This window comes from Eleutherodactylus coqui, chromosome 4 (assembly GCF_035609145.1).
Source record: "Eleutherodactylus coqui strain aEleCoq1 chromosome 4, aEleCoq1.hap1, whole genome shotgun sequence".
NCBI lineage: Eukaryota > Metazoa > Chordata > Amphibia > Anura > Eleutherodactylidae > Eleutherodactylus > Eleutherodactylus coqui.
In genome coordinates, this window is record NC_089840.1 from 207631955 (window position 1) to 207645180 (window position 13226).

Sequence of the window (13226 nt, forward strand, 5' to 3'; positions counted from 1 at the left end):
GTGGCGAACTGTAGTTTTTATCGGCGTCATTTTTGGATACATTTATATTGTAAAACTTATTTTTTTTTATGATAGCTGGGAGAGAAAACGCATCAATTCTGCCATAGATATTTTTTTTTTACAGCGTTAATCATGCAGCGTAAATGAGACAATCCATTTTTTCTGCGGACCGGTATGGTTACAACAATACCAGAATTCTTACTTTTTTTTCCACTTTTCTGCAATAAAAACCCTTTTTTTGGAAAAAAAATTTTTTTCTAAATCGCCGCATTCAAAGTCATGTAACTTTTTTATTTTTCGATCTACGGAGCTCTGTGTGGGCTTATTTTTTGTGAGACGAGCTGTAGTTTTTACTGGTACCATTTTGGGGTACATACGGCTTTTTTGATCACTTTTATTGCATTTTTAGTGAGGCAAAATGCTAAAAATTAGCATTTTGCCTCAGTTTTTTAGCGTTTTTTTTCTGTGCACAGTCAAAAGCATGTGACGCGACAATACCAAATATGTGGGGGTTTTTTTACCTTTTTTTTATGCTAATCTGAGAAAAAGCATAAAAAAATGTTTTTTTTTTACTCATTTTTTTAATCTTTGTTTTTTTTTTTACACTGTTTGTGTCCCCCTGGGGGACTTTGACCACTGCCCTGATCGCTGTCATAAGGCATGGCAGAGCTACTGCTCTGCCATGCCTTATCGCTTATACAGCGATCATAGGCATAGGCAATACAGGACGCCAGTGTCCTGTACCATGGCGACAGGCCGGGCTCTCGCGATAACATTGCGAGAGCCGGCCGGAGACAGAGGGAGTCCGCTTCCTCTGTGAACTCTTTCCCTGACGCGATCTACTTAGATCGCGGCAGGGAAGGGGTTAACAGCGGGGGGCACATCTCCGATCGCTCTCTGTTGCAGCAGGATGCCGGCTGTGACTGACAGCCGGCTCCCGCTGCGGGATAGCGCGGGATCACATATGATCCCGCGCCATCTCTAGGACGTAAGTTTACATCCTGTTGCGGGAAGTACCCCGCTGCCAGGACGTAAACTTACGCCCTGCAGCGGGAATGGGTTAAAGGGCAACTCTGGTGAATTTTTTCTATTCATTATGTAACTATTCCCCCAGTATACACACATGAGCCAGTGTTACCTGGTTTAGTTATTTCTCTCTAAAACTTCCAGCCTCTTTCCCCTCAGATGGTCATGTGATCTCCGTTCATTTTCTAGTCAGATTCTCAGTCTGTGATGGTTACATGGATCTACCCCAGATACTGTCTGCAAGGGTACACTAGAACTCTGATCACAGCTCCTGCCACAGTTATAATAGAGGAGATCACAGCTCATCCTCCTGAATATATACTTATGGCCTGTAGCTCATTTAGGTGACTATAGATGGTAGTGATTATTAAACTGTCTTCCAGCAAACAAAATTGATTACAGATTGATGTGAAATAAAGATAAAGAGATATATAAAAATCTCACTCAAGATGGTGGCTGATTAGCATCAGATAGGGGCTGCACTGCATGGAAGTGGCTGCAATACACAGTAGATCTCCTGCGTGTGACAAATCAGGTGAGGGAGCAGAGATGGGGAGAAAAAAAAAGTGCGTTTTCGCTGGAGTGGCCCTTTAAATGCATAGCTGGCATATATTGTATTTCACTCCTGCGTTGCTTATTTGCACAGTCAATATTTAATCAGAGATGCCTTCCTTGTACAATTCTTCTTGACTTTGTATTGCTAGATCCTGTGGACGGCTGCTTTTTCTCAAACTACATCAATAAGTCCTAATTAAAAACACAGGTAAAGCAAACATTCTACCTACAAAGAGCATTGATTAAGGCATTCCTATGAAACCAACTGAGAACTTTACTGCCTTTGGCCGGGCTCACATGACCGTATCTCACTGCGTATTACCAGCGCTGTTTTTGCATGCATAATACGCAGTAGTAAAATCCCATAAACCTATTGTGCCCCTCACACAATCCGCGTGAAATACGCATTACGTATTGCGCACTTGCCACATGCAAAAACGGTCGTGTAAGCCCAACCTTCCTTCCCACTACGGTTCTGCAACAGTCAGATGGAGCCAGCTGACCAACCTCAAATGAGCAGAAAAAAAAAGGAAATATGGGGAAAAAAAGGTATTCATTACTAACTGTAGGAACGTGTCGTAATCCTATAAGAAAGAGAAATGAAGATCAGGTAACTTAAAGGGGTCATCCTAAAAAAACAAGTTATCCCCTGATCAGTGGGTATCCACAGAACTGGGGCTTGCTGCATGGAGGAACAAGCATGGCGGCGCTTGCACAGGCGCACTGCTGCTCCATTCTGCCAGAGCTAGCCAAGTTAAAGCACTTGGCTATCTCCAGCTGCCCTTTTCTAATAAACGGGAGCGGTAGTGCGTCTGTGCAACCGCCGCTCCGTGTATTCATGGACACACCCTTCGAGAGAATCGTGGGGGTTCCTGTGGATAGAGGAGAACTTACTTTTGTAGGGCAAACCCTTTAATTCCTCAGAAATCAACCTGTCAGGTCAAACGTTCTTTCCACACACATTACGCCAAAGTTGATGAAGGTGGGCGATTTTAACCAAAACAAAAAGCGTTCGCCTGCTGGTATTTAACAATCAAAAATAAATTACAGAATTGGTTCAGCCAACCAATGCCATCAGCAATGCCGCCATCAGGCCATTTTTGAAACCTTAGACTTAAAAATTGAACAAAAGATCTTTTAACGCACCATTTTTTTTCCTCCAACAAACCAGGCCCAGAAAGATCTTTCATCCGTCAGTCAACATATGTGCCTAATTTGAATGCTGTAGCAGCCAGTGTAGACTAAGACATGTAAGGCCTCATGTCATGTCCACAGGACATGCGGATCCGTGCAGGGAATCCCGCACTGCTCGCGGCCAGTGAGCCCCGATTACCTGCATTTTACCTCATCCACTTCCAGGTTTGCCGTACTGCACACGGCCCGCCGTTGGACATGCGCAGTGCAGTTTTGTTTTTATTTTAACTCCACTTTCCCGCAGATACAGGGAAAAACAGGCCAGATTTTTGTTGGACAGACAAGGAAACGGGCAGGTATGAAAACTACCTCACCCAGCTCCCTGGCACCTGTCCTAACAGTACCGCAAGTCAGGTTATGGTGCATTATGCAGGGGACAGGTTCCCTTGATGCTATGTGCGGTCAGACCAATACATTATCTGTAGGATCATGTTCAGGAGTGCTGGAACAGTCACCGATGTGCAATATGGAACCTACAACAATGTAAGATCCATATCCAGGAGAATTGTTTTTCAAAAACCACATCCACAGGTTAGAGAGGAAATTCGGGCATGCTGCAGATAATTATTTATAGTATGCCTAATCAGTAAAGCCCCCATTTACACACAACGATTATCATATGAACGACATGCTGTATAAAATGCTAAATATTTAAACATACAGATAATTAGTCTGAAATCCTCTCCATCTCCCTCATTAGCTAAAGTAAACAGTGTATATGTTGTTTGCTCAGGAGGGTGTTTGTTTATGCCAGGAATCTCTGGCCAGCAGGGTTTTAATTAGTGTGAAGATACAGGCCCAATTAGACAACGATTATCACTCAAAATTCACTCAAAAGCCATCTTTTGATAAACAGACTGAACTAGATGGACATTTTCTTCATTCAGACTAACATACTATGTTATTATGTTACTAATTGTTGCTTGTAAATGTGCCCATCTTTCACTTTTCTGCCAAACAATGGATTTAAGTTCTGCATGAAATCCACCGTTCGGCAAAACAGGTGATAAGCAGGACCACACGCTGTGTTCTGCCTGCGGAGCGCTGATTATAGTGACTCAGCAGTCAGCACCATGGCAGAACAAAGGGAATGTAAGCAGAGGACAGCGGGTGGTCTGTTCCCTGAATACAGCTCCCAGCGGCTCACAAGCTACTACTTGGCATTAGTACTAAGTAGTTTATGCAAAAATCAATCAAAAGCCATCTTTTGATTGATTATCTGAGTCTAAATACACCTTTAGCCATTGTCTTCTGCTGTCATTGTGTATGGCACAGCAAATAGTTGTTCAGTTTTTCAAACGACTGAACAAAATGCCATTTAGACTAAGCAGAACGCAAACTAATAAGCATTTTTAGGCAGGTTAAAACGAACGAATAGTGCACTTTTGAGCGATCTTCGTTGCGTGTAGATGGGCCTTTAGAAAACACAGCAGATTATACCTTTACCATCACATTGGGTTAAACCTGCCAGCAAAAAATCTCCATCAAGTCTAAATGTACCCTTATGAAATAAATAGAAATAAGACATTTTCACTTTCTTCTATATAACTAACACAAGCAAAAAAACACTAAGGGTGGCTGCACACGAGCGTAATTCGCTGCATGCCGCCCACATTTTACCGTCATGCAGCAAGCAGTGACGTTGCATACTTGCTACGAGCCGCCAATTGCCATGCACTACCTTGGCGTATATGCATGTGTAATACCTGCCAAGATAAAGACCGCAGCATGTTTTATTACCCATGTATTTTGCGCAATATGTGATTAGCAGAATGGCAGATTGGTACAACTTAAAAAGCGTTCTCAAAGTTAGTGAAAAATTCTAGAGTGGGCAGTAGATGGAAAAAAACCCCAAATATTTGCCTCTGTGTTCCCCTATTGTCACGGCATGACCTCGGTGCCATGTACAACCTGCAGCCGCTGCAGTGGTCATATGTGCATACAGAACAGAGGTCACTGCTGCAGCTAAGACAAAGACCGGCTGCAGTGGATCATCGGAAGAACAGAGGGGCGAAGATGAGGCTGGGCTTACACGACCGATTTGAATGGTGGATTCCACACTTGCGGGTACGTATTATGGATTCTGTGAGCGCAAGAAAAACTGAAGTATGCTTTATTTTACTGAGGAACCCGTGACCATACAGCCCATTGTTCTCTAAGGTCGTGGATATACTCGCAGCCCAGACTTAATTACATTACATATGGGTTGCAAGTACTTATTGCTAAGCGACGGCGCGGGAAATACAAAACAAAAAAAAAGGGGTTGTACTATGCATGACTGGCTGTGTGCCCCACGGTCATACACAATACAATTACGCTACGTACGCAGGGTCACAGGCCGGCCTCACAGCCGATGTACTCGGTAGGCCTGCTGCATGCGGATTCTGACCTGGTCATGTGAGCCCCACCTAAATGAGCTTGTTTTTAACCCTTTCCAATCCACTGTCTGACCTCTGAAGACATCATGATTTAAAGGAGATGTCCCGAGGCAGCAAGTGGGTCTATACACTTCTGTATGGCCATAATAATGCACTTTGTAATGTACATTGTGCATTAATTATGAGCCATACAGAAGTTATAAAAAGTTTTATACTTACCTGCTCCGTTGCTGGCGTCCTCGTCTCCATGGTGCCGACTAATTTTCGCCCTCCGATGGCCAAATTAGCCGCGCTTGCGCAGTCCGGGTCTTCTCCTCTTCTCTATGGGGCTCCGTGTAGCTCCGTGTAGCTCCGCCCCGTCACGTGCCGATTCCAGCCAATCAGGAGGCTGGAATCGGCAGTGGACCGCACAGAAGAGCTGCGGTCCACGAAGACAGAGGATCCCGGCGGCCATCTTCAGCAGGTGAGTATGAAGACGCCGGACCGCCGGGATTCAGGTAAGCGTTGTGCGGGTGGTTTTTTTAACCCCTGCATCGGGGTTGTCTCGCGCCGAACGGGGGGGGGGGGGGGGGGTTTAAAAAAAAAAAAAACCGTTTCGGCGCGGGACATCTCCTTTAAGGCTGTACAACTCCGATGTTGGAAGATATTTGTTGAGGTTCTCTTACTGTATATTGCCAGCCTCTCTGCTGTCAAAACCTATCCAACGTGTCTCCAAATGCAGTACTGGCTTTAGCCAGCAGATAGCGCAGTTGTATAATGGCAGAAAAAGAGTAAGCCCCCTAGGAAAACCAGGATACAAATTGGATTGGAAAGGGTTAACCACTTGCTGCCTGCTGCAGAATTTTTTGTAGAAAACCCCTTTAAAATGGCCCAACGCTTTGGATAGCTCATTTGGCTGGCAGCAATTCCTCCTGACCCCCAAACACTAATGCATGCTGTTGTAGGCTGGGCATGTGTGTGTTCTTAAAAAGGAGGGGAGGAAAAAGGTGCCTTTACACGTAACAATTATAGTTTAAAAGAAAAAAAAAAAAAAATTGTTCAAACGAGCGAACGTAAACGATAATCGTTCTGTCTGAACACAAGCCAACGATGAAAGAAAATCAATCATTCTCTTCTCGTTCGTTTTACGCAGGCATAAAAATAATCGCTGGCTCATTTCTTTATCCCAATTGTTCAGACTATTCGCTTATACAGGAACTGAATGACTCCTTTGAACAAGCCAACAATGCATTTGCCCGTATAAACAGGCGTACAAGTAAGCGGTGACGTCATTCGCTCGTTCAAACTGGAATGGTTTCATCTATAAGGACCCTAAGCTTATCTCCCTTGAGAACAAAAGGGTCAGTCAAGTACAAATCAGATATCCCCGACCATTCCAGGGAAATACTATTGATGGCCTATCATCAGGATAGGTCATCGATACTTTATCAGTCGTGGTCTGTCACTCAGGAGCCCAATGCTGCAAATACGCAGAGGTGGGAGCGGAGGCCTCCGTGCTGACCTTCATGTAGTGGCCGGCAATTGTAACTGCAGGCACGGTCCTCATTGAAATCAATGGGAGCTGTGTCTGCAGTTACAAGCGGCGGCCAATACACGTAGTTCGGCATGGAGACTTCCACTCCAACCTCTGTGTATTTGCAGTGCCGATAGCACGCGCACGCTCAGCTGATCAGCCGAGATCCCGAATGACGGACCCCAAACGATCAACATGGACCTATCCTGATGACGTCATCAATAGTATTTCCCTGTAAAACCCCTTTAAGAAACTGGTGAAGATATCCAAACCTTGCCAATAGCAATACAAAGTAACAAATATTTAGAGATCTGCTTAGTGTATTCACTACAAATAAAATGTAACAATTCTATCGAGCCGTGTCTGCAGATCTACATCCACCTTCTCCAATACTGCCAGCTAACTCCTAGTGACTGGTACTTGTGCATGTGGCAGATCCCAGCGTCATCGGGACGTGTCAGCCGCTCAGGTGTGTAGAGGGAGGCGGGGAGCACAGCCAGGGTGTGAGTAACAAGGAGGTCATAAGACGTCTTGCATATCTTGTAGAACATGCTTGGCTAATGAAGTATGTATTATCACTCTCCAGATCGGCTGTGGGTTAAACGCCTAAAATGATTTGAAGGAGTTGTCAGTTTTGTTTTTTATTTTTATTTTTAAAGGGAACCTGTCAGCAAGCCGTACAATCATCGCTCGGATTGCGGCGATCTAGCGAGATTGTGAACGATATTCGTTCGGTATAAACGCATGCAGTGACTGGACGACGAATGAGAAGTCATTCCGTGTAAACCGACAATCGATCCCTTACGACCGACTGCCTGCTTACTGTGAATGGAGGAAGGCGGGAACAATCCCTAACCCGCTCCACCTCCACTGAGTCAACGGTGGTAGCCGCTCCCCACATGGACACCAGGACTGGGGGCCTGGATCTCTTGGCGCGAGTACTGCCTTTTTTAATACTTAGATCTTTTTTTTTCTTCTTTTTTTATTGTATCAAAGTGTATCGCTCTGACAACCTTTTATCTTCTTCGGAGTCTATGGACAAGTTAATTGTTAACTATTGGCTTATAGTTTAACTGTAGATCCCCATCAAATAGTGAACGCCTATCCTGTGGATACCAGCAATTCATGGGTATGCTCACACGAGGTGAAAATACTGCAGCGTTTCTGCATCAAAAATAAGAGTCAATAGCCACAACGTTGGATTCTGACTCACTGAGGAGTCCTCGCGGGCCATTGGAACATCCATTAACACCAACCATAGGGAACTGCAAGCGAAGGGTTACCATGGACGAGTGGCTGCACACAAGCCCATATTCACAGCGGTGCCTGCAATGGTGCTTGGAAGCAAGTGTTGTGGATGGCAGCATCACAGCACACCATCTTCCGATGAGATGGCGGCACTTGGGCAAGGCGGTTGCTTGGAGAGCGGTTTATACATGACTGAATTGTCCCAGTGAAGTCTGGAGGAGGTTTTGTTATATTGCGAGGTCGTTTGAGGTCAAAGACCTAGGCCCTGTTTACACGGGAAGAATGTCGGGCAAACTATGCCCAACCCTCGTCCCTGTGTGTCTGCGCTGTTGCACAGGAGCGAGTATTGCTGGCTTACTCACAAGAGCGGCCAGCAGGGGGCCAGGGCGGCTGGAGGAGATTTCTCTCCTTGCTCTCCCCCGCCCCTCACTTAACAGCGGCCGGCGGTTCAGTACTGAACGGCTGCTGTTTACACTAAACGATCATTCAGGATTTTAAGCAGCATAAAATGCTGAGTGATGATCCTTCAGTGTAAATAGCAGCTGTACAGGACTGAACAGCCGTGTTAGGGCTTTTACTCATTTGTGATTTTTTAATGCTGCGATATCACTGCGTATTTTTCACGCGATTGTCAATGGGACTTTCTAATGCTAAAAATGCATCGCAAGTTTGGGCTTTGCAATTTTTGTGCCATGCGTTTTTAACAATAGAAATTTCCATTGACAAGCTCATGAAAAGAACGCAGCGATATCGCATGAAAAAAACGTGCAAGAAAAACCTAAGTGTACAGGAGCTCTTAAGTCAATGGAGAGGGGTGGGGAAGCAAGGAGAGAAATCTCCTCCGGCCTCCCGATGCGAGCCAGCGATAATCGCTCCTGTGCAACAGCACATGAGCTAGTATGTGCAGGGACAAGTGTCGGGCATCGTTTGCCCTACAGTCATCCCATGTAAATGGGGCTTAAGGCCACTGGTTATAGTGATGGCAACGCCAATGAGTATAGAGACATTCTGGATAGTGTGGCATCACCTACCCTGCGGGAATACTTTGGTAGAGCTCTGTCTCCACCAACATCACCAAGGACCATGTCATACAACACGCAGTGTTGAGCCTTAGGCCCAATGTCCACGTGTGGATATAAATTATAAAATTAGCACAGGAGCTCCGCAGCTCCAGAAGCCCATAGGGATGCATTAGCATCTGCAGGACAAATAAACGCATGCGGATGTGATTTTTTTTTTTTCTGGCCCGCGCATCGCATGCACAGTAAGAAATCGCAGCATGCTCCATTTTCCTGCGGCTCTCTCACACGGACAGCTCCCATTGAAGTCAATGGAAGTCGTCCGGATCTGTGGCACCCCCGCAGCTGTCGTTGTGCTGGGTCACAGATCCGCGGGAGAGCAGGAGATTTAAAAAAGTGTGCGCGGCACGCTGCTGGCTTGCTGAGCAGAAGAAAGAAAATGCAGCTGCAATGGAGGGGAGACCCACAGTGTCCGGACAGGTGAATATGACGACATTTTTTGGCCTCATGGCTGCGGGCACGGGTGAAAACTGCTGCGGGATTCCACCGTGCGTGCCAGTGGACATGAGGCCTTAGTTTGGGAAGCAGAATGTCTGCAAACTTCATTGGCCAACCCAATATCAGTTCCTCAATTGCATCGCAATCTGAAGCTCTGAGGAATGGCGGTAAATCCCTCCACACATCTAGGGGAGTTTGGTGGAAGGCGCCCGGAGGGTTACTGCAGTCATTGATGCCAAAGGCGGTCCAATGGGAATAAGATACAGTTGCATCACCTCCTCCGTGCATCCCGATGCTTCTGGTGACCTAGTGCAGAACCTAAACTTTCACCCTGAGCTGTATGGGGGATAGAAGTGGGTCCAACACCTGGGCCGCACGCACACAGGCAGATTCTTCATGTGGAAACCGGAGCGGGCGTCCACATTCTGCAGCGACAACCCTTCATAGCGTGCAATGGTAAAACGATTCTTCATGCACACAAGTGGAAACCAATTGGGGTTCCTACTCGCGGATAAGAAAGCGCAGCGCGCTCCGCTCTACTGCAGTTCCCACACGGACAGCTCCATTGAAGTTAATGTAACCTGTCCGACCCGCAGCCCGTCTTCGGCTGACATTGCGGATTACGTGGGAAAAAGCAGGCATTTAAAAAAAGATCTGCACTGCGCGTGTCCGACGGCGAGCCGTGCCGACCACCCAAGTACAGAAAAGAAGTACAGATAAGGCCTCGTGTCCGCTAGAAATATACGATCCACGCGGTCTCCGCAGCGGATGCACTGCGGGTCATCATTAATTAGATTTTTTTGTTGCTTGCGGGAGATCATGAGCAATGAGTTGAATGGAGCCCATCCGCACGTGACCCGCAGTAAAATGGAGCATGCTGCAGGTTTTTTTTCCGCGCGTAAAACCCGCAAAGAGATTAAATTCCATCCGCTGGTGTTAGATCCAATTCAGCGGACCGCAGATGGCCAATGATTCCCTATGTGACTGCGGATCTAACAAGCGGATTTGCTAAGTCTATTTTTCTAGGGGACATGAGGCCTAAGTGTGGATGCCAGCCGGGCACAGGGACGGGCTCTCACATGCAGAATCTGACCTGCCCGTGTGCATGCGGCCTCATGCGGTTCAGGGTAGGCAGCCCATACGTAGGACATCCCACCGCCCCTATGGGGAGCACTCATAGGCCGTAGCGCCACTATGACTTTAGCGTAGGTTCACACAGGGCGGTAATGCTGCCGGCTGTCCGTCTGAACATACCGTAAGGCTGCGCGCTCACACCGCTGATTACAGGTTTTGTGGCAGATTTCACCCTTTCCATTGATGTCAATTTGAAGGGGCGAAATTTGCCGCGGTTCTGGTGGCTGCGGTTCTGCAGCAAATCAACACATGAACGCAGCGTAAAGTACTAATGAGCATGGGTAGGGGGTCCACCGCCCGGGCCCCCACACTGTGCAAGGCCCGGATGATGACATCCCCATTAGGGCCGTAGTGGAAGCTGCTATAGAAGTAGAACTCCCACCGAGAAACCTCCGGAAGCGGCAACTTCTCATCACTTCCAGCTCCGACCCAACGCAGTGCAGGGGGCCCCGAGCTGCAGACCCCCACCGCACAGCCCGCCGGCACTGCAAGGGTTAGCTATCCGGAATACCCCTGTATAGGCTCACAGTAACCCGAGCACAGACACTCGGCCGGCGGTAATGGCAGAAGCCGTGCCCAGGCCACAAGGCGCAGGCCGGCTCCCCGCACAGGCCCAGCAGGGAGGCCGCCGCACAGTCCTCCTCCCCGGCCACCACCGAGCAGGCCGCACCCTCCCGCCCGGGGAGCTCACCGTGTGCTCGTGCTCATCCGCCCGGGCGCCCAGCATGCAGAGCAACAGCAGTGTCGTCGTCAGCGCCCTCATCGTGTCCTGCGGCCGGGGACACACAGCGGTCAATGTCACGGAGGCTCCTCGGTAATCCCCTCCTCCTCCTTCCGCCGCTGCAGATCCTGCCCCTGTACAGACACCCGCCGCCTCCTCAGCGGCCGCTCAGCCACGTCATCCGGCCACGGAGCTCACAACCGGAAGTGCCTCACCTCCTGCCAGCAGCCCGGAAGTGCACGGCGAGGGGGCGGGAACACCTGAGGGGCGGCGGGGGCTCACCTGCCTGTGCGGCCCCTGTCACAACGACAGCCTTGCCACTAGTGTACATACAGCGGGTCCCCTATATATCCAATATACATACAGCGTGTCCCCTAAAATATACAGTGTATACACAGCGTGTCCCCTATATATCCAATATACATACAGCGTGTCCCCTAATATATACAGTGTATACACAGCGTGTCCCCTATATATCCAATATACATACAGCGTGTCCCCTAATATATACAGCGTATACACAGCGTGTCCCCTATATATCCAATATACATACAGCGTGTCCCCTAATATATACAGCGTATACACAGCGTGTCCCATATATATTCAGTATTCATACAGTGTGCCCCTGATGCCACAGTATACATACAGCGTGTCCCCTATATATACCTTATATATACAGCGCGTCCCCTATATATCCAGGTAAGATACAGCATGTCCCCCATATATACAGTGTGCTCCCTAGTATATTCAGTATACATACAGCGTATCCCTTAATATATACGGTGTATATACAGCGTGTCCCATATATATCCAGCATACATACAGTGTGTCCCCTGATACCACCAGTATACATACAGCGTGTCCCCTGATGCCACCAGTATATATCCAGCGTGTGCCCTATATATCCAGTATATATACAGCGTGTCCCATATATATCCAACATACATACAGTGTGTCCCCTGATACCACCAGTATACATACAGCGTGTCCCCTGATGCCACCAGTATATATCCAGCGTGTGCCCTATATATCCAGTATATATACAGCGTGTTCCCTGATGCCACCAGTATACATACAGCGTCTCCCCTGATGCCATCAGTATACATACAACATTTCCCCTATGGATCCAGTATATATAAAGCATGTCCCCTACATATGCAGTATATATGCAGCGTGTCCCCTATATATCCAGCATCCATACAGCGTTTCCCCTAATATATCTAGTATACATACAGCGTGTCCCCTATATTTCCAGTATTTATACAGCATGTCCCCTGATGCCACCAGTATATAAACAGCGTGTCCCCTGATGCCACCAGTATACATACAGCATGTCCCCTGATGCCACCAGTATAAATAGTGTGTCCCCTGATGCCACCAGTATACATACAGCGTGTCCCCTGATGCCACCAGTGTATATCCAGTGTGTGCCCTATATATCCAGTATATATACAGCGTGTTCCCTGATGCCATCAGTATACATACAGCATGTCCCCTGATGCCACCAGTATATATACAGAGTGTCCCCTGATGTCACCAGTATATATACAGCATGTCCCCTGATGTCACCAGTATACATAAAGCGGTATCACCAGTAATAACATCTGTCACGAATAGAGATGAGCGAGCACCAAAATGCTCGGGTGCTCGTTACTCGGGACGAAATTATCGCGATGCTCGAGGGTTCGTTTCGAGTAACAAACCCCATTGAAGTCAATGGGCGACCCGAGCATTTTTGTATATCGCCGATGCTCGCTAAGGTTTCCATTTGTGAAAATCGGGGCAATTCAAGAAAGTGATGGGAATGACACAGAAACGGATAGGGCAGGCGAGGGGCTACATGTTGGGCTGCATCTCAAGTTCACAGGTCCCACTATTAAGCCACAATAGCGGCAAGAGTGCCCCCCCCCCCCTCCCAACAACTTTTACTTCTGAAAAGC

General features: G+C 47.5%; 1 protein-coding gene across 1 annotated transcript in view; it reads right to left on the reverse strand.

Moving 5' to 3' along the window:
* The window catches only part of TM9SF3 (transmembrane 9 superfamily member 3), a 36720-nt gene extending 25217 nt beyond the window's left edge, over positions 1–11503 (reverse strand). Inside the window, exon 1 of the mRNA XM_066600619.1 lies at positions 11257–11503. Coding sequence (XP_066456716.1) covers positions 11257–11328 — 72 coding nt within the window. The 5' untranslated portion in view covers positions 11329–11503. The remainder of the gene's footprint in view (positions 1–11256) is intronic.
* Between the last annotated feature and the right edge of the window lie 1723 nt (positions 11504–13226).